Source organism: Bubalus kerabau, chromosome 3, assembly GCF_029407905.1.
Source record: "Bubalus kerabau isolate K-KA32 ecotype Philippines breed swamp buffalo chromosome 3, PCC_UOA_SB_1v2, whole genome shotgun sequence".
Classification (NCBI taxonomy): domain Eukaryota; kingdom Metazoa; phylum Chordata; class Mammalia; order Artiodactyla; family Bovidae; genus Bubalus; species Bubalus kerabau.
Window position 1 is genome coordinate 144,212,327 of NC_073626.1, and position 13,752 is coordinate 144,226,078.

Below are 13,752 nucleotides of genomic sequence, written 5' to 3' on the forward strand. Positions count from 1 at the left end.
CTTCCTTGCCCAAGATTTCAGAGGGGATTCAGAGCTAGGGAACAGATCAACAAACAGCACACAGCTCATTCAGTCACGCTGGCCCCACAGCTCTTAGTACATATAAAGGCATATATTTTCAACTAGCAATAGTCCAACTGAGCAAGTTGGACTCTGTGCTACATACACACCAGGATCCACATCAGATAAAATGGTCCTGAGTCCTGCCCAGTGGTACTTCCTCTCTAAATTAACCACCACCAGCTGTGTGGACGAGAAAACTCACAAAACATTCCTTCTATCCCCTCTTTTTTTATTTTCATTTATTTTTAAATAAATGCTTTGATACTTTATTTTTTAATGTGTTTATTTATTTATTTGGCTGTGCTGGGTCTTAGTTGCAGCATGTGGGATCTAGTTCCTTGACCAGGGATTGAACCTGGATCACCTGCATTGGGAGTGTGGAGTCTTAGCCACTGGACCACCAGGGAAGTCCCTGTTCCCCTCTTTTTTTAAACAAGTGACCAAGTTATATTTGTTTATTTTCCACCTCTTTGCCTTGTTGATTTTACCACCATTCTGAGCTTGGAAGGGGCTTCTCTGGCCTGACTCCATCTAGCCTGTCCATCTGGCCCTGTTCCCTTTCATTGCACCAATGGCACTGGTCACAGTTGCAAGTCATGGATTACTGCTGAAAATGCCATTCGAGTTTATTTTATATATTGCTATAAGTAGGTTTAAAGAAACAGAAACCCCAAACAACAGTGGCTGAACAGAGTAGAAGTTCGTATCTTGCTCGTGTAAGAGTCCAGAGGCAGAGACAACCCAGGGCTGGTAGGGCTGCCCCACTCCTGAAATTGTTAGAGAATAGACTCCTTCCAGCCCACTGCTCTGCCTCCTCAGGATGCAGTGTGATTCTTATCTTCCTGCTCTAAGATGGTGGCTGGAACTCCAGCCATCACGCCTACATTTCAGCCAGCAGGACGAGGATCAAGAAAACAAGGGCAAAGGAGACATGCTCCCTGCTCTTTGAGTTAGTTTGACAGAGAGAAGTTGCCCTACACTATAGGAAATCACTTCAGGCCCTGTAAACTTTCAAATGTCCCATTGGACTCTCATGTTGCTGAGAAAAACAAAACAAAAAACTTATAATTATCTGACCCCAGGTGGTGCGAATGGTAAAGAACCCACCTGCAAATGTAGGAGACATAAGAGACCTGTGTTCAATCGCTGGGTAGGGAAGATCCCCTGGAGAAGGAAATGGCAACCCACTCCAGTATTCTTGCCTGGAGAATCCCATGGACAGAGGAGCCTGGCGGGCTATAGTCCATAGGGTCACAAAGAGTCAGACATGGCTGAAGCGACTTAGCACACACACACCAAAACTCAACTTCTCTTTATGTATAAACACAAAGTATTTTTGCACAGTTTTAATGTACATTGAATTTTCTGGAATGTTACTACCATAACTGAAGAATGAATTTACTTTGTTTTGCTTGGACTTTATCAAGTCCACCATTTCAGAAAAACCATGTCATTGACGGTAAAGCTGCTTACAGTATATAACACACACTGCAACACACCAGGCTGCAGCTGTGTCTGTCTGCCTTCAAAGCCGCTGATTCCCTAGAGAATGCTTTTTTTTTTTTTTTTTTTTTTTAGAGAATTCTTTTACAGATGCAAACATGTTACTTCATTATATGTTTTGGTATAATGATATCCCATTTTATACATTGTAATAGTATCTTACCAGCCACATGTACTTAATTTCTCTTTCTCATTATTACTAGGATTTTGTTTGTTTGTTTGTTTGTTTTATGTAAGTAAGTGCATTAGTTTGGGTTCCCCCAGAATCAAATACCGAGCAAGGATTCTAGTGAGGTGATTTGCTTGGAAAGTGATCCAGAACATTAGTAGGGGAGTGGGGTATTAAGACAGGGCAAGGGGGGAAAGACAGTAAAAGGTGTTATCAAGTAAGAAGCTGCTCTGGGTACTATGGTGCTTAACCCATGGAGAGACAAGGGACAGGAAGTGCGGTTATTCATACCCCAATGCTGCCAGATACTGGTGGAGGGCTTTCCCCAGAAAACATTACTTCTGGGCCTTCCAGCCTGCTTCATGTGTGCATTCGCAGAGTGTGGATGTAGAATGCACCAAAAGGGACAAGGTAGGGCACTGATAGTACTTGTTACAGGAGGATAATACTGAATAAATCGGGACTTTTTAAAAAAGGAGCATTTCACATTAGTTGTTAAGGACGTGGGTATTGAATCGGATGAGGCTGAGAACCACTGTCTAGAATCTAGACAGACTGTGGTGTTGACTCAGGGAGGATGTCTAGGAAAAGACAGATCATCATGTAGTCTCTCAATTCTAAGGCAGCGAGAAGAGCAAAGCAGAAAGCTGTTACGAAATCTTACACATTCTTGCCCAGTCACATTGAAGTTTTCTAGTTTGCTAGATTCTGCCAAAACTTGACATCATAAACTTTTGCCCTGCCCAGCACCACCCACCCTACCCAGCCCCAATTCGGTTTAAATCCTCCCTTGTTCCTGCATTCCAATTTTTGAGCCTCTATTGAATCATTTAGCACAACAGTTGCTTATACGACTCATCTTCCTCCCTGGAGGGGAGCACTACCAAGGTAGCATTTGAAAAGGGAGATGGGGTGTCTGCCAGACAAAATTCAGAGCAAAGAGATGAGTCTAACACCAAGCCATCATACTTGGGCAACTTCTTAAAATGCTTCTCACAAATTGTATGTTCTTGGTGAGGCAGTATGCATTAGACAATGATGCTATGTGTGCATTGCGGGCGAGCCATAGTTCTCCCATATTTAATGCCCAGATGACAGTGTGCCCGACCAGGCCTATCCATGCAGCATATGGGGACACTGGAGACTGTAGACTCCTGAGATGAAACTGTGAGAGAAACTTATAGACAGACTGTGGTTTCTATGTGCGTGTGTGCTAGGTCCCATCAGTCATGTCTGACTCTTTGCAACCCCATGGCCTGTAGGCCACCAGGTTCCTCTGTCCGTGGGATTGTCCAGGCAAGGACACTGAAGGGGTTGCCATGTCCTCCTCCAGGGGATCTTCCTGACCCAGGGGCAAACCTGAGTCTCTTTTGTCTCCTACATTGGCAGGCGGGTTCTTTACCACTAGTGCCACCTGGGAAGCCCAAACATTCTCTGACATTGTTGTTTAGTTGCTAAGTCATGTCTGACTCCTTTGTCACCAGGCTCCTCTGTTCATGGGATTTCCCGGACAAGAATATTGGAGTGGGTTGCCATTTCTTTCTCCAGGCGATCTTCCTGACCCAGGGTTCAAACTCATGTCTCTTGCATTGGCAGGCAGATTCTTTACCACTGAGCCACCTGAGAAGCCTTAATAGAAGGTTTCTATGCTGCTGCTAAGTCACTTCAGTCGTGTCCGACTCTGTGCGACCCCATAGACGGCAGCCCACCAGGCCCCCCTGTCCCTGGGATTCTCCAGGCAAGAACACTGGAGTGGGTTGCCATTTCCTTCTCCAATGCAGGAAAGTGAAAAGTGAAAGTGAAGTCGCTCAGTCGTGTCCGACTCTTAGCAACCCCATGGACTGCAGCCCACCAGGCTCCTCCGTCCATGGGATTTTCCAGGCAAGAGTACTGGAGTGGGGTGCCATTGCCTTCTCTGAGAAGGTTTCTATAGTGAGTTCTAATTATCAAAGTGTGTATGTGCTCAGTCACTCAGTCACATCTGACTCTTGGCAACCCCAAGGACTGCAGTCTGCCAGGCTCCTCTGTCCATGGGATTTTCCCTGCAAGAATATTGACTTCAGCCTCATTCCTGGTCAAAACTTGGATCGGGGCTGATGATCCTTGAGGCAAACAAATGCAATCTTACAGATAAGGAATCTGACACTCAGTGGGGTATTCAGTAGATTTCACAAGTAGTAAGGACAAACGTTTTCCTTTTTTTTTTTTTTCCATATTTAGTCCTGAAACATGGTAGTCCCTGGCAAAAGACTGTAATGTCCTTTCCTTGCCTGCCTTTTTATGACCGTCAGCTGAGACTTAATCTATTTCTGTCTTGAGGACGAGAATTCTTGATTGAGACTGTAGTAGCCGATCATAGGCAATCCTGAGCTAAGTAACACAAGAAGCATGGCCAATTCTTAACTTAGAAGCTGCATTAGTGTTACTGACACCTAAGAAATTTGCCCTAATGTTACTTTAAAAATCAGTATATGTGAACTTTTAAAAATATAGTGATTATTATTAAATGCCACAATCTTTACCCATATTATGCTTATTTTTCAAAACAATGTTTTCTACTAGGCAAAGCTGAAAAAGCACTTGAAACTTAACGATGAGAAACAGCCTGTACAAAAATGGCTGGCTTCCTCTGGGTCAAAAGGCTGTTGACTGGGACTAAGACAAATGTTCAGCTTTACTTAGTCTCCACAGCAATTCATTATTCCATACTTAAGAAAGGGTTTCTCAAAGCAAAACCTGCTCTTTCAAAATCAAAAAATTCTCCATTCAACTAAAGCATTCATGCATCGATGCAACTAAAGCATTCAAATATTACTCACAATTTTTAGCTCTTAAAAATTGACAGAGGGCAGACATTTGTATTAATAGATCTCTTCTGGTAACTGGGGGTCATCTGGCAGGGTCTCTTACCTGCAAGACTGCAAACATGTAACGCTGCTCCTATGCAGAGAAAAGCTTTAGCAGGAAATACCAGTGGGCTATTAGGTGCCAAAGTCACCTTACTGTTCTAGATAAAATCTCAGTGCATCCTCTTTGATCTAATCCATGGAAGCCTAACCCCGCCTCACCACTAAATTACTCTTAAGCCTCCCCTGTTACAAATCTTCCTAAGTGTTCCTAGCACTGGTTTCTTGCACTGGATCTGTAAAGTCCAACATATCATTTTCAAACCTTCGTTTTAGTATTTTCTGATGGCCAGCACATAGTAACCAAAAAAAGATGAATATTTTTGTTGACTATTTCAGGAAAAGACACCCCATGATAGACAATAGCATCTTTATTGAAATCTAAGGAAAAACTGATACTTGAGAGTAAGCTGACTCTCATTTTCTCACATTATGGTGAGGAAAAAAATGGAAGACTCTTCATCCAGTAATAATGAGACTGATACATGATTTCCTTCTGGAAGTTCAGTTCAGTTCAGTCACTCAGTCGTTTCCAACTCTTTGCAACCCCATGGACTGTAGCACGCCAGGTCTCCCTGTCCATTACCAACTGCTATAGCTGCTCAAACTCATGTCCATCGAGTTGGTGATGCCACCCAACCATCATCTCACTTTCAATCTCTCCCAGCATCAGGGTCTTTTCCAAGGAGTCAGTTCTTTGCATTAGGTAGCCAAAATATTGGAGCTTCAGCTTCATCATCAGTCCTTCCAATGAATATTCAGGGCTGATTTCCTTTAGGAGTGACTGGCTTGATCTCATGGCACTCCCGGGGACTCTCAAGAGTCTTCTCCAACACCACAGTTCAAAAACATCAGTTCTTCTGCACTCAGCTTTCTTTATAGTCCAACTCTCACATCCATACTTGACTACTGGAAAAACTATAGCCTTGACTAACTAGATGGACCTTTGTTTGCAAAGTAATGTCTCTGCTTTTTAATATGCTCTCTAGGTTGGTCATAGCTTTTCTTCCAAGGAGCAAGGGTCTTTTAATTTCATGGCTGCAGTCATCATCTGCAGTGATTTTGGAGTCCAAGAAAATAAAGTCTGTCATTGTTTCCATTGTTTCCCCATTTGCCATGAATAGGAATAGGAGTACGTCAAGGCTGTATACTGTCACCCTGCTTATTTAACTTCTATGCAGAGTACATCATGACAAACACTGGACTGGAAGAAACACAAGCTGGAATCAAGATTGCTGGGGGAAATATCAATAACCTCAGATATGCAGATGACACCATCCTTATGGCAGAAAGTGAAGAGGAACTAAAAAGCCTCTTGATGAAAGTGAAAGTGGAGAGTGAAAAAGTTGGCTTAAAGCTCAACATTCAGAAAACGAAGATCATGGCATCTGGTCCCATCACTTCATGGGAACTAGATGGGGAAACAGTGAAAACAGTGTCAGACTTTATTTTTTTGGGCTCCAAAATCACTGCAGATGGTGACTGCAGCCATAAAATTAAAAGACACTTACTCCTTGGAAGGAAAGTTATGACCAACCTAGATAGCATATTCAAAAGCAGAGACATTACTTTGCCAACAAAGGTTCGTCTAGTCAAGGCTATGGTTTTTCCTGTGGTCATGTATGGATGTGAGAGTTGGACTTTGCAGAAGGCTGAGCGCCGAAGAATTGATGCTTTTGAAGTGTGGTGTTGGAGAAGACTCTTGAGAGTCCCTTGGACTGCAAGGAGGTCCAACCAGTCCATTCTGAAGGAGATCAGCCCTGGGATTTCTTTGGAAGGAATGATGCTCAAGCTGAAACTCCAGTACTTTGGTCACCTCGTGCGAAGAGTTGACTCATTGGAAAAGACTCTGATGCTGGGAGGGATTGGGGGCAGGAGGAGGAAGGGACGACAGAGGATGAGATGGCTGGATGGCATCACTGACTCGATGGACGTGAGTCTGGGTGAACTCTGGGAGTTGATGATGGACAGGGAGGCCTGGTGTGCTGTGATTCATGGGGTTGCAAAGAGTCGGACATGACTGAGCAACTCAACTGAACTGAACTGATGGAATCAGATGCCATGATCTTAGTTTTATGAATGTTGACTTCTAAGCCAATTTTTTCACTCTCCTCTTTCACTTTCATCAAGAGGCTCTTTAGTTCTTCTTCAGTTTCTGCCACAAGGGTGGTGTCATCTGCACATCTGAGGTTATTGATATCTCTCCCATATATCTTGATTCCAGCTTGTGCTTCATCCAGCCTAGCATTTTGTATGATGTACTCTGCATGTAAGTTAAATAAGCAGGGTGACTACATACAGCCCTGATGTACTCCTTTCCTGACTTGGAACCAGTCTCTTGTTCCATGTTGAGTTCTAACTGTAGCTTCCTGACCTGCATACAGATTTTTCAGGAGGCAAGTCAGGTGGTCTGGTACTCCCATCTCTTTCAGAATTTTCCAGTTTGTTGTGATCCACACAGTCAAACGCTTTGGCATAGTCAATAAAGTAGATGTTTTTCTGGAACTCTTGCTTTTTCGATAATCCAGCGGATATTGGCAATTTGATCTCTGGTTTCTTTGCCTTTTCTAAATCCAGCTTGAACATCTGGAAGTTCACGGTTCATGTAATGTTGAAGCCTGGCTTGGAGAATTTTGAGCATTACTTTGCTAGCTTGTGAGATGAGTGCAATTGTGCGGTAGTTTGAATATTCTTTGGCATTGCCTTTGGATTGGAATGAAAACTGACCTTTTCCATTCCTGTGGTTACTGCTCAGTTTTCCAAATTTGCTGGCATATTGAGTACAGTGCTTTCACAGCATCATCTTTTAGGATTTGAAATAGCTCAACTGAAATTCCATCACTTCCACTAGCTTTGTTCATAGTGATGCTTCCTAAGGCCCACTTGACTTCAGATTCCAGGTAAGTCATCACAAAGTCATGGTTACCTGGGTCGTGAAGATCTTTTGGATAATTCTTCTGTGTATTCTTGCCACCTCTTCTTAATATCTTCTGCTTCTGTTAGGCCCATACCATTTCTGTCCTTTATTGTGCCCATCTTGGCAAATGTTCCCTTGGTATCTCTAATTTTCTTGAAGAGATGTCTAGTCCTTCCCCTTCTATTGTTTTCCTCTATTTCTTTGCATTGATCACTGAAGAAGGCTCTCTTCTCTCCTAGCTATTCTTTGGAATTCTGCATTCAGATACTTATATCTTTCCTTTTTTCCTTTGCCTTTAGCTTCTCTTCTTTTCTCAGCTATTTGTAAGGCCTCCTCGGACAACTACTTTACCTTTTTGCATTTCTTTTTCATGGGAATGTTCCTGAACACTGCCTCGTGTACAATGTCACAAACCTCTGTCCATAGTTCTTCAGGCAGTCTATTAGATCTATTTCTTTGAATCTATTTGTCACCTCCACTGTATAATCGTTAAGGAATTTGATTTAGGCCACACCTGCATGGTCCAGTGGTTTTCCCTTTCTTCAATTTAAGTTGAATTTGGCCATAAGGAGTTCATGATCTGAGCCAGTCAGCTCCCAGTCTTGTTTTTGCTGACTGTATAGAGCTTCTCCATCTTTGGCTGCAAAGAATATAATCAATCTGATTTCGGTGTTGACCATCTAGTGATGTCCATGTGTAGAGTTGTCTCTTGTGTTATTGGAAGATGGTGTTTGCCATGACCAGTTGTGTTCTCTTGGCAAAACTCTGTTAGCCTTTGACCTGCTTCACTTTGTACTCCAAGGCTAAATTTGCCTATTACTCCAGGTATTTCTTGCCTTCCTACTTTTGCATTCCAGTCCCCTACAATGAAAAGGACATCATTTTTGGGTGTTAGTTCTAGGTCTTGTAGGTCTTCAGAGAACCGTTCAACTCCAGCTTCTTCAGCATTACTGGTTGGGGCACAGACTTGGATTACTGTGAATGGTTTGCCTTGGTAATGAACAGAGATCATTCTGTCGTTTTTGAGAGTGCACCCAAGTACTACATTTCAGATTCTTTTGTTGATTGAGGGCTACTCCATTTTTCTAAGGGATTCTTGCCCACAGTAGTAGATACAATGATCATTTTAGTTAAATTTGCTCATTCCGGTCCATTTTAGTTCACCGATTCCTAGAATGTCGATGTTCACTCTTGCCATCTCCTGTTTGACCACTTCCAATTTACCTTGATTCATGGACCTAACATTCCAGGTTCCTATGCAATATTGTTCTTTACAACATTGGACTTTACTTCCATCACCAGTCATATCCACAACTGGACGTTGTTTTTGCTTCGGCTCTGTCTCTTCATTCTTTCTGGAGTTATTCCTCCACTCTTCTCCAGAACATATTGAGCACCTACTGACTGGGGGAGTTCATCTTTCAGTGTCCTATCTTTTTGCCTTTTCAAACTGTTCATGGAAGGTCCCCTACTAAGTGACTGTTCTGATCCTAACAGTCCATTCTCTATCTCAGGTGGGACCTACCTCTTTTTTGAAATTTTCAGGGAGGTGACAGCAGGAAGAATATTTGGAAGCAGGATGAGAGAGGGTACATACCCCTGGCAGCCAGGCAAAGAGTAAAGACCAAACGGCAGCTGTTAAAGGTTTACCAGCCCTTTCATCCTAAATTAGACAGATGGCATTCTGTTACTGTGTTGTAGATGGAAGCTCAAGCTAGGAATGTGATACATTTGTGACTGCTTGAGCACAGTGTATTTTATCAAAAGCACTTAATTTTATTTAAAATTTGCAACTGTTTTTCTACTTATGAGTAGCCCACTATGAAATAACATCTCTGGCACCTGCACTAGAAAAAAGCACTGGAATTAAGAGTAGGGAAATTTCAGTTTGGAATCCCAGTTCTGATAACAAGAAAATTCCAGCCTCTGCTTGTCTACAAGATCAGGGGGTTAACACCTGCCCCATGGGGCTGTGGGCATATAGCACACACTTGTCAGACCTACGTAAGCTGCTGCATCAAGGCCAGGTATTTCTACTTGCAGGCATTGGCCTGGCGACTTATCCTTGAGGTTTTCCCCTCAAGGGAACTGAAAATTTAATGCTTTCTTCAAAGTATAAATACAGTATGAAGAGTCAAGTAGTGGAATAACTGGCTTTCAAGACTCCCAATAAAAGAATGAATTGTAACTCTTCTCTTAGAATTAAGATAGCCTACTATCATTTGAGAACTTCAGTATAGGTTTCAAGTCTGTCAGTTTCTAGAATTATCCATCTCTCTTCCTCTAAAGAGGTCATTCAGTAAATTTGTCTTTACAAGCGAAATGTGAAATTTGTGTTTATCCCAAAATCAAAACAATTGCTAATGGAAACGTAAATTGCTTAACATAAACTAAACTTTAAGCGTTGGTCTCTTTACAATAATGACAGGTACATCCTGGTAAATGCTCCCTGAGAAGACATTACAACTGGTATGTAATTAACTAATGCCTAATATTTTTAGCCAGAATTTTAAATCCTCCATTTTCCCTTCTCTGAATCTGTTTAGGAAGGGAAAAAATTTAACTTGTAACTATCAAAATATATCTTATTCAAAGAAATAATAGTACCATTTCTCTTAAGACCCTTGTCCTCAGTTTATTAGGGTCAGAAATTGAATTTGTTCTTTGTCAGCAAAGGTGCTCTAAGTTTATGTCTATTCTAAAGAAAGAGAGCTCTAAAACTCCATGGGATCTCTGAGGCCTGTACAAAGAGGCATGGATTACAACGCAGGGGGCAAAGCCCCCACCCACAAATAACTAGACTTGGATTTCTTTTAAATTTTTAGTGGCCCAGTGTCACTTCCTTCACAATCATAAAACAACCTCATAAATATGAATGTCTTTTATTATGAAAATTGCTGTTACATTACAGCCAACATTCCAAAACAGTATTTTAATAAACACTTGTCTTGATTACAAAGTAGAGCAGAAACCATGATCCTTTTTCAAAATCGATTAACATCTGCAGATGTTAACATGAAGGAGGAGGAGGACACTCCGAACGCTCACCCTGGTGTAGAGGAGATGAGATGGGGAAGAGCACCTGTTATCCAGAATAGCTACTAGTGTTATTTGTACAGTGTAAACCAACCACTTACAATAGGACATTTAAAAATGGTGAAAAGCAAAACAATAAAAGGCTGAGGTGTCACAATACTTTTGAGATGGGAAAAGCCAAAGTGAGTTTCCTTTTCCTTCCCCTCTGTGAGTTCAGTGCAAGGTTCAGGGAAGAACCCCAACACTAGGTCAAGGATGGATGCAGTTCTTTGCTTCCATATTTCCCAGTCTCCAGTCCTATTTAAAAAAACAGCTTGCATGTAAAAGCCCTTCAGGCTTTCACAGGTCCTGGAACACAGCGTTTGCACGTGGATGAATGAGGTTCCACAGCAGCTCAGAGTCAGTGTCTGAATTCCAGTGTATCCACTCTGGAACATTGTAAGGAATCCAAGAACACAATTCCTATGTTCTTTCTCATCGGGAGGCAACAGACTCCTATTTGGGTGTGCTCCATGTTTGGGGTCAGGGTGTAGAAGTAGTAAAACTGCACAGAACCTTTCCATCACGAATAAATGCCCTGGTGGAAAAGCTTAGAAAAAGTTAAAATTGCAGTTTAAAAGTTCCTCTTTCCCCTTCCCTCAGCAAAGAAGCATGGTGCACACATGACTGCAAGGAATTTTGGAAGGCATAGTGTGGCTACTATAGTTTCAAGTACAAAGTGTTCCTTGCAAAGGGGTCTGGGGTGACTGTGGGCAAACCAGAAACTCAAAAATATTCATCAACCTCTTTAATGTAAGAAGCCACACTGAGAATTTTATCCTACAAGTTCATGAGCTGGCATACTCTTTACCATAGGAAGGGATAGCCTCGTTTCTCCAACAGCAGATGTATGATAGTTGGGAAACTTAACACAGGCCAGGGACTGGTCTAATCTGATTTCTACCTCCTTTTCCGTCCTCCCTTTCCACCAGTCTTTTATTCTGGGCTCAGAGCTCCAATCACTAGCAAGGCTCAGAAATAACAACCAAAATAATACAACGTCCTAATTTCAACACTGTTCTTTTTTGCTGCTACAGGAAGACACCAGATGGTGCTGAAACACTCTGAATAGATAATCCAGTTGTCAAGCTGTTATGCAGCCTAGTTAAGCTTCTCACGCTGGATCTGATAGTAACATGCCTGAAAGAAAAGTTCAAAACCATTGAAAATTTACTTTAAAAGAAATTACATAAACATAACAATGCACATGGGACTAAGAAAGGAACTCCTTTATGAATACTGAGCGCTCAACAAAATCAGCTGCTTTCATATTTTCCCATTTTCTTCCAGTCCCCCTATCCTATCCCATGTCTACTTTGTCTTGTTATAATTAGTAGAAATAAAACTTTGTAAAATTCTGATTCTAAAACAGACAAAAAAATTTTTTTCAAGCTGTTTTAACATCTGTCATTAAGCAGAAATATCTTAATTTGCTAAGCCACTACTGACTGGACATTTAGAATATGCTGATGATCAGTATAAGGTACACAAACAAGTATAATCAGAATCACCAACGTGTTTGATAAACACACAGGTTGAGATTAAGCATCATTCCAGATCTACTGAGTCAGAGGATTGGATAACTTGCTTTAGTATTTTGAGACTGACCGATTCTACTTTTCTTTAATATAGTGTATATTTTAAAATATTAACAATATGTGCTCTAAAGGCACTTAATGTTTGCATTAAAATTTTATATAAAAGAAGGTGGTTAATGAAAGATTCACAATATGGTAAATGAAGGAGAGATTTTAACAAAATATTAAATAATATCTATACTTTACCTTCAAAGTAGTGAACATTATACCCTGTTCTCCATGCTGAAGATATGGGTCCATTAGATCCTCGATGAGGTGTACCTCAGAGCCTAAATTCCTAATCCTGCCCCAATGAGAAAGAGATATTGAGTTACTTCTGCTTATATGTACATCCTACTTCTGAATCTATTTAAGTCAGAAGAGATTGGTCACCTGGCCCGAAGCACCACATATAAGAAAACAGGGAATAAGTCATCCATGGACCACAGGAAGTCTTCCTGAAGTGATGCCAGGACACTCTGAGAGATCTCTTCAAAAGTCTGCTGGATGACTTTTAGTTTGTCTGATGGGGTAAACGTTGTGCTGTTGTAAACAAACAAACAAAAAAAAACAATTAAAAACTAGAAATAAATGACAAAATATAGCCTATGGTTGTTTTCTTAGTAGAGCCATTTGACATTGTTTGACAATATACTCTAAGGGCTCATGTGCCTTAAGCTAGATCCATCAGGCAAAAGGAGTCACTGGAAGGGATGACCTCTGTAAGCCTATGATTCTTTGAGGAAAGAAGCCTCCAGCTATGAATGGTTCACATGAAAGAATTCACTAAGTCATAGATCACCTCCTTTTACCCACATGGAACCTTATTGTCCTAATACATGCTCTTCTCTGAGTAAGAAGCTTAATTTCCCTTTGGCTAAAGATATGATTATGCAGATAAATATCTGGGTAGGTTCTCCACCACTTCTGAAAATGCAAGGGCCTTGTAGAGTAAAAGGTAACCCAAATGTCTCAAGAGTCTTTCTGATATCCAGGCTGAGTCTGACACCATCTTGGGGGGTTGAGTGTGGGGGGACTAGAGTTTAGGTAAATATAAGATTTCATCAATATCTTAATAAACTAACCACTATTTTGACTTATGTAATTTTCAACAAAGCAGAGATCACCTGATCTGTTGCAGACATTCCACAGCTGAGGCAAAACAAGCATCTTTCGTGGTTGGCAAAACCTGCAAAAAAAAAAAAAGGACTGATAAAAGTCAAAGAAGAAAGCTGTCTTTTGCAGTGACAATAAACATAAACGACACCAATCACAGAATGCGCGTCTTAAGTGAGTAACTTATGCTTGTGTACTATACTATCAAAGTAAAACGGAAATTTTTTTGCTAATCCTCCACACTAAACAAAAGCATATTTGCTAAGGAAACCAAAATCCACTGTACCTTTTTACTCTCTCCAAGGACTGACAAGGTCACTGGCCAAAATTTCCTACAATGGAATCCGTACATTGTTAATATATGTTTGTGTCTTATGGTAGATTAAGCCCCATAAAAACAGTTAATGACTAGATTGACTTTCCTGT

At 41.2% G+C, this 13,752-nt stretch overlaps 1 protein-coding gene across 4 annotated transcripts in view; it reads right to left on the reverse strand.

Moving 5' to 3' along the window:
* Positions 1-10,424: 10,424 nt before the first annotated feature.
* The window catches only part of ALS2 (alsin Rho guanine nucleotide exchange factor ALS2), a 60,367-nt gene continuing 57,039 nt past the window's right edge, over positions 10,425-13,752 (reverse strand). For all 4 annotated transcript variants that reach the window (XM_055573107.1, XM_055573109.1, XM_055573108.1 and 1 more), the window contains 5 exons: positions 13,613-13,658; positions 13,338-13,399; positions 12,604-12,753; positions 12,418-12,514; positions 10,425-11,773 (listed from right to left, as the gene is read on the reverse strand). In XM_055573107.1, coding sequence (XP_055429082.1) covers positions 11,735-11,773; positions 12,418-12,514; positions 12,604-12,753; positions 13,338-13,399; positions 13,613-13,658 — 394 coding nt within the window. In that variant the 3' untranslated portion in view covers positions 10,425-11,734. The remainder of the gene's footprint in view (positions 11,774-12,417; positions 12,515-12,603; positions 12,754-13,337; positions 13,400-13,612; positions 13,659-13,752) is intronic.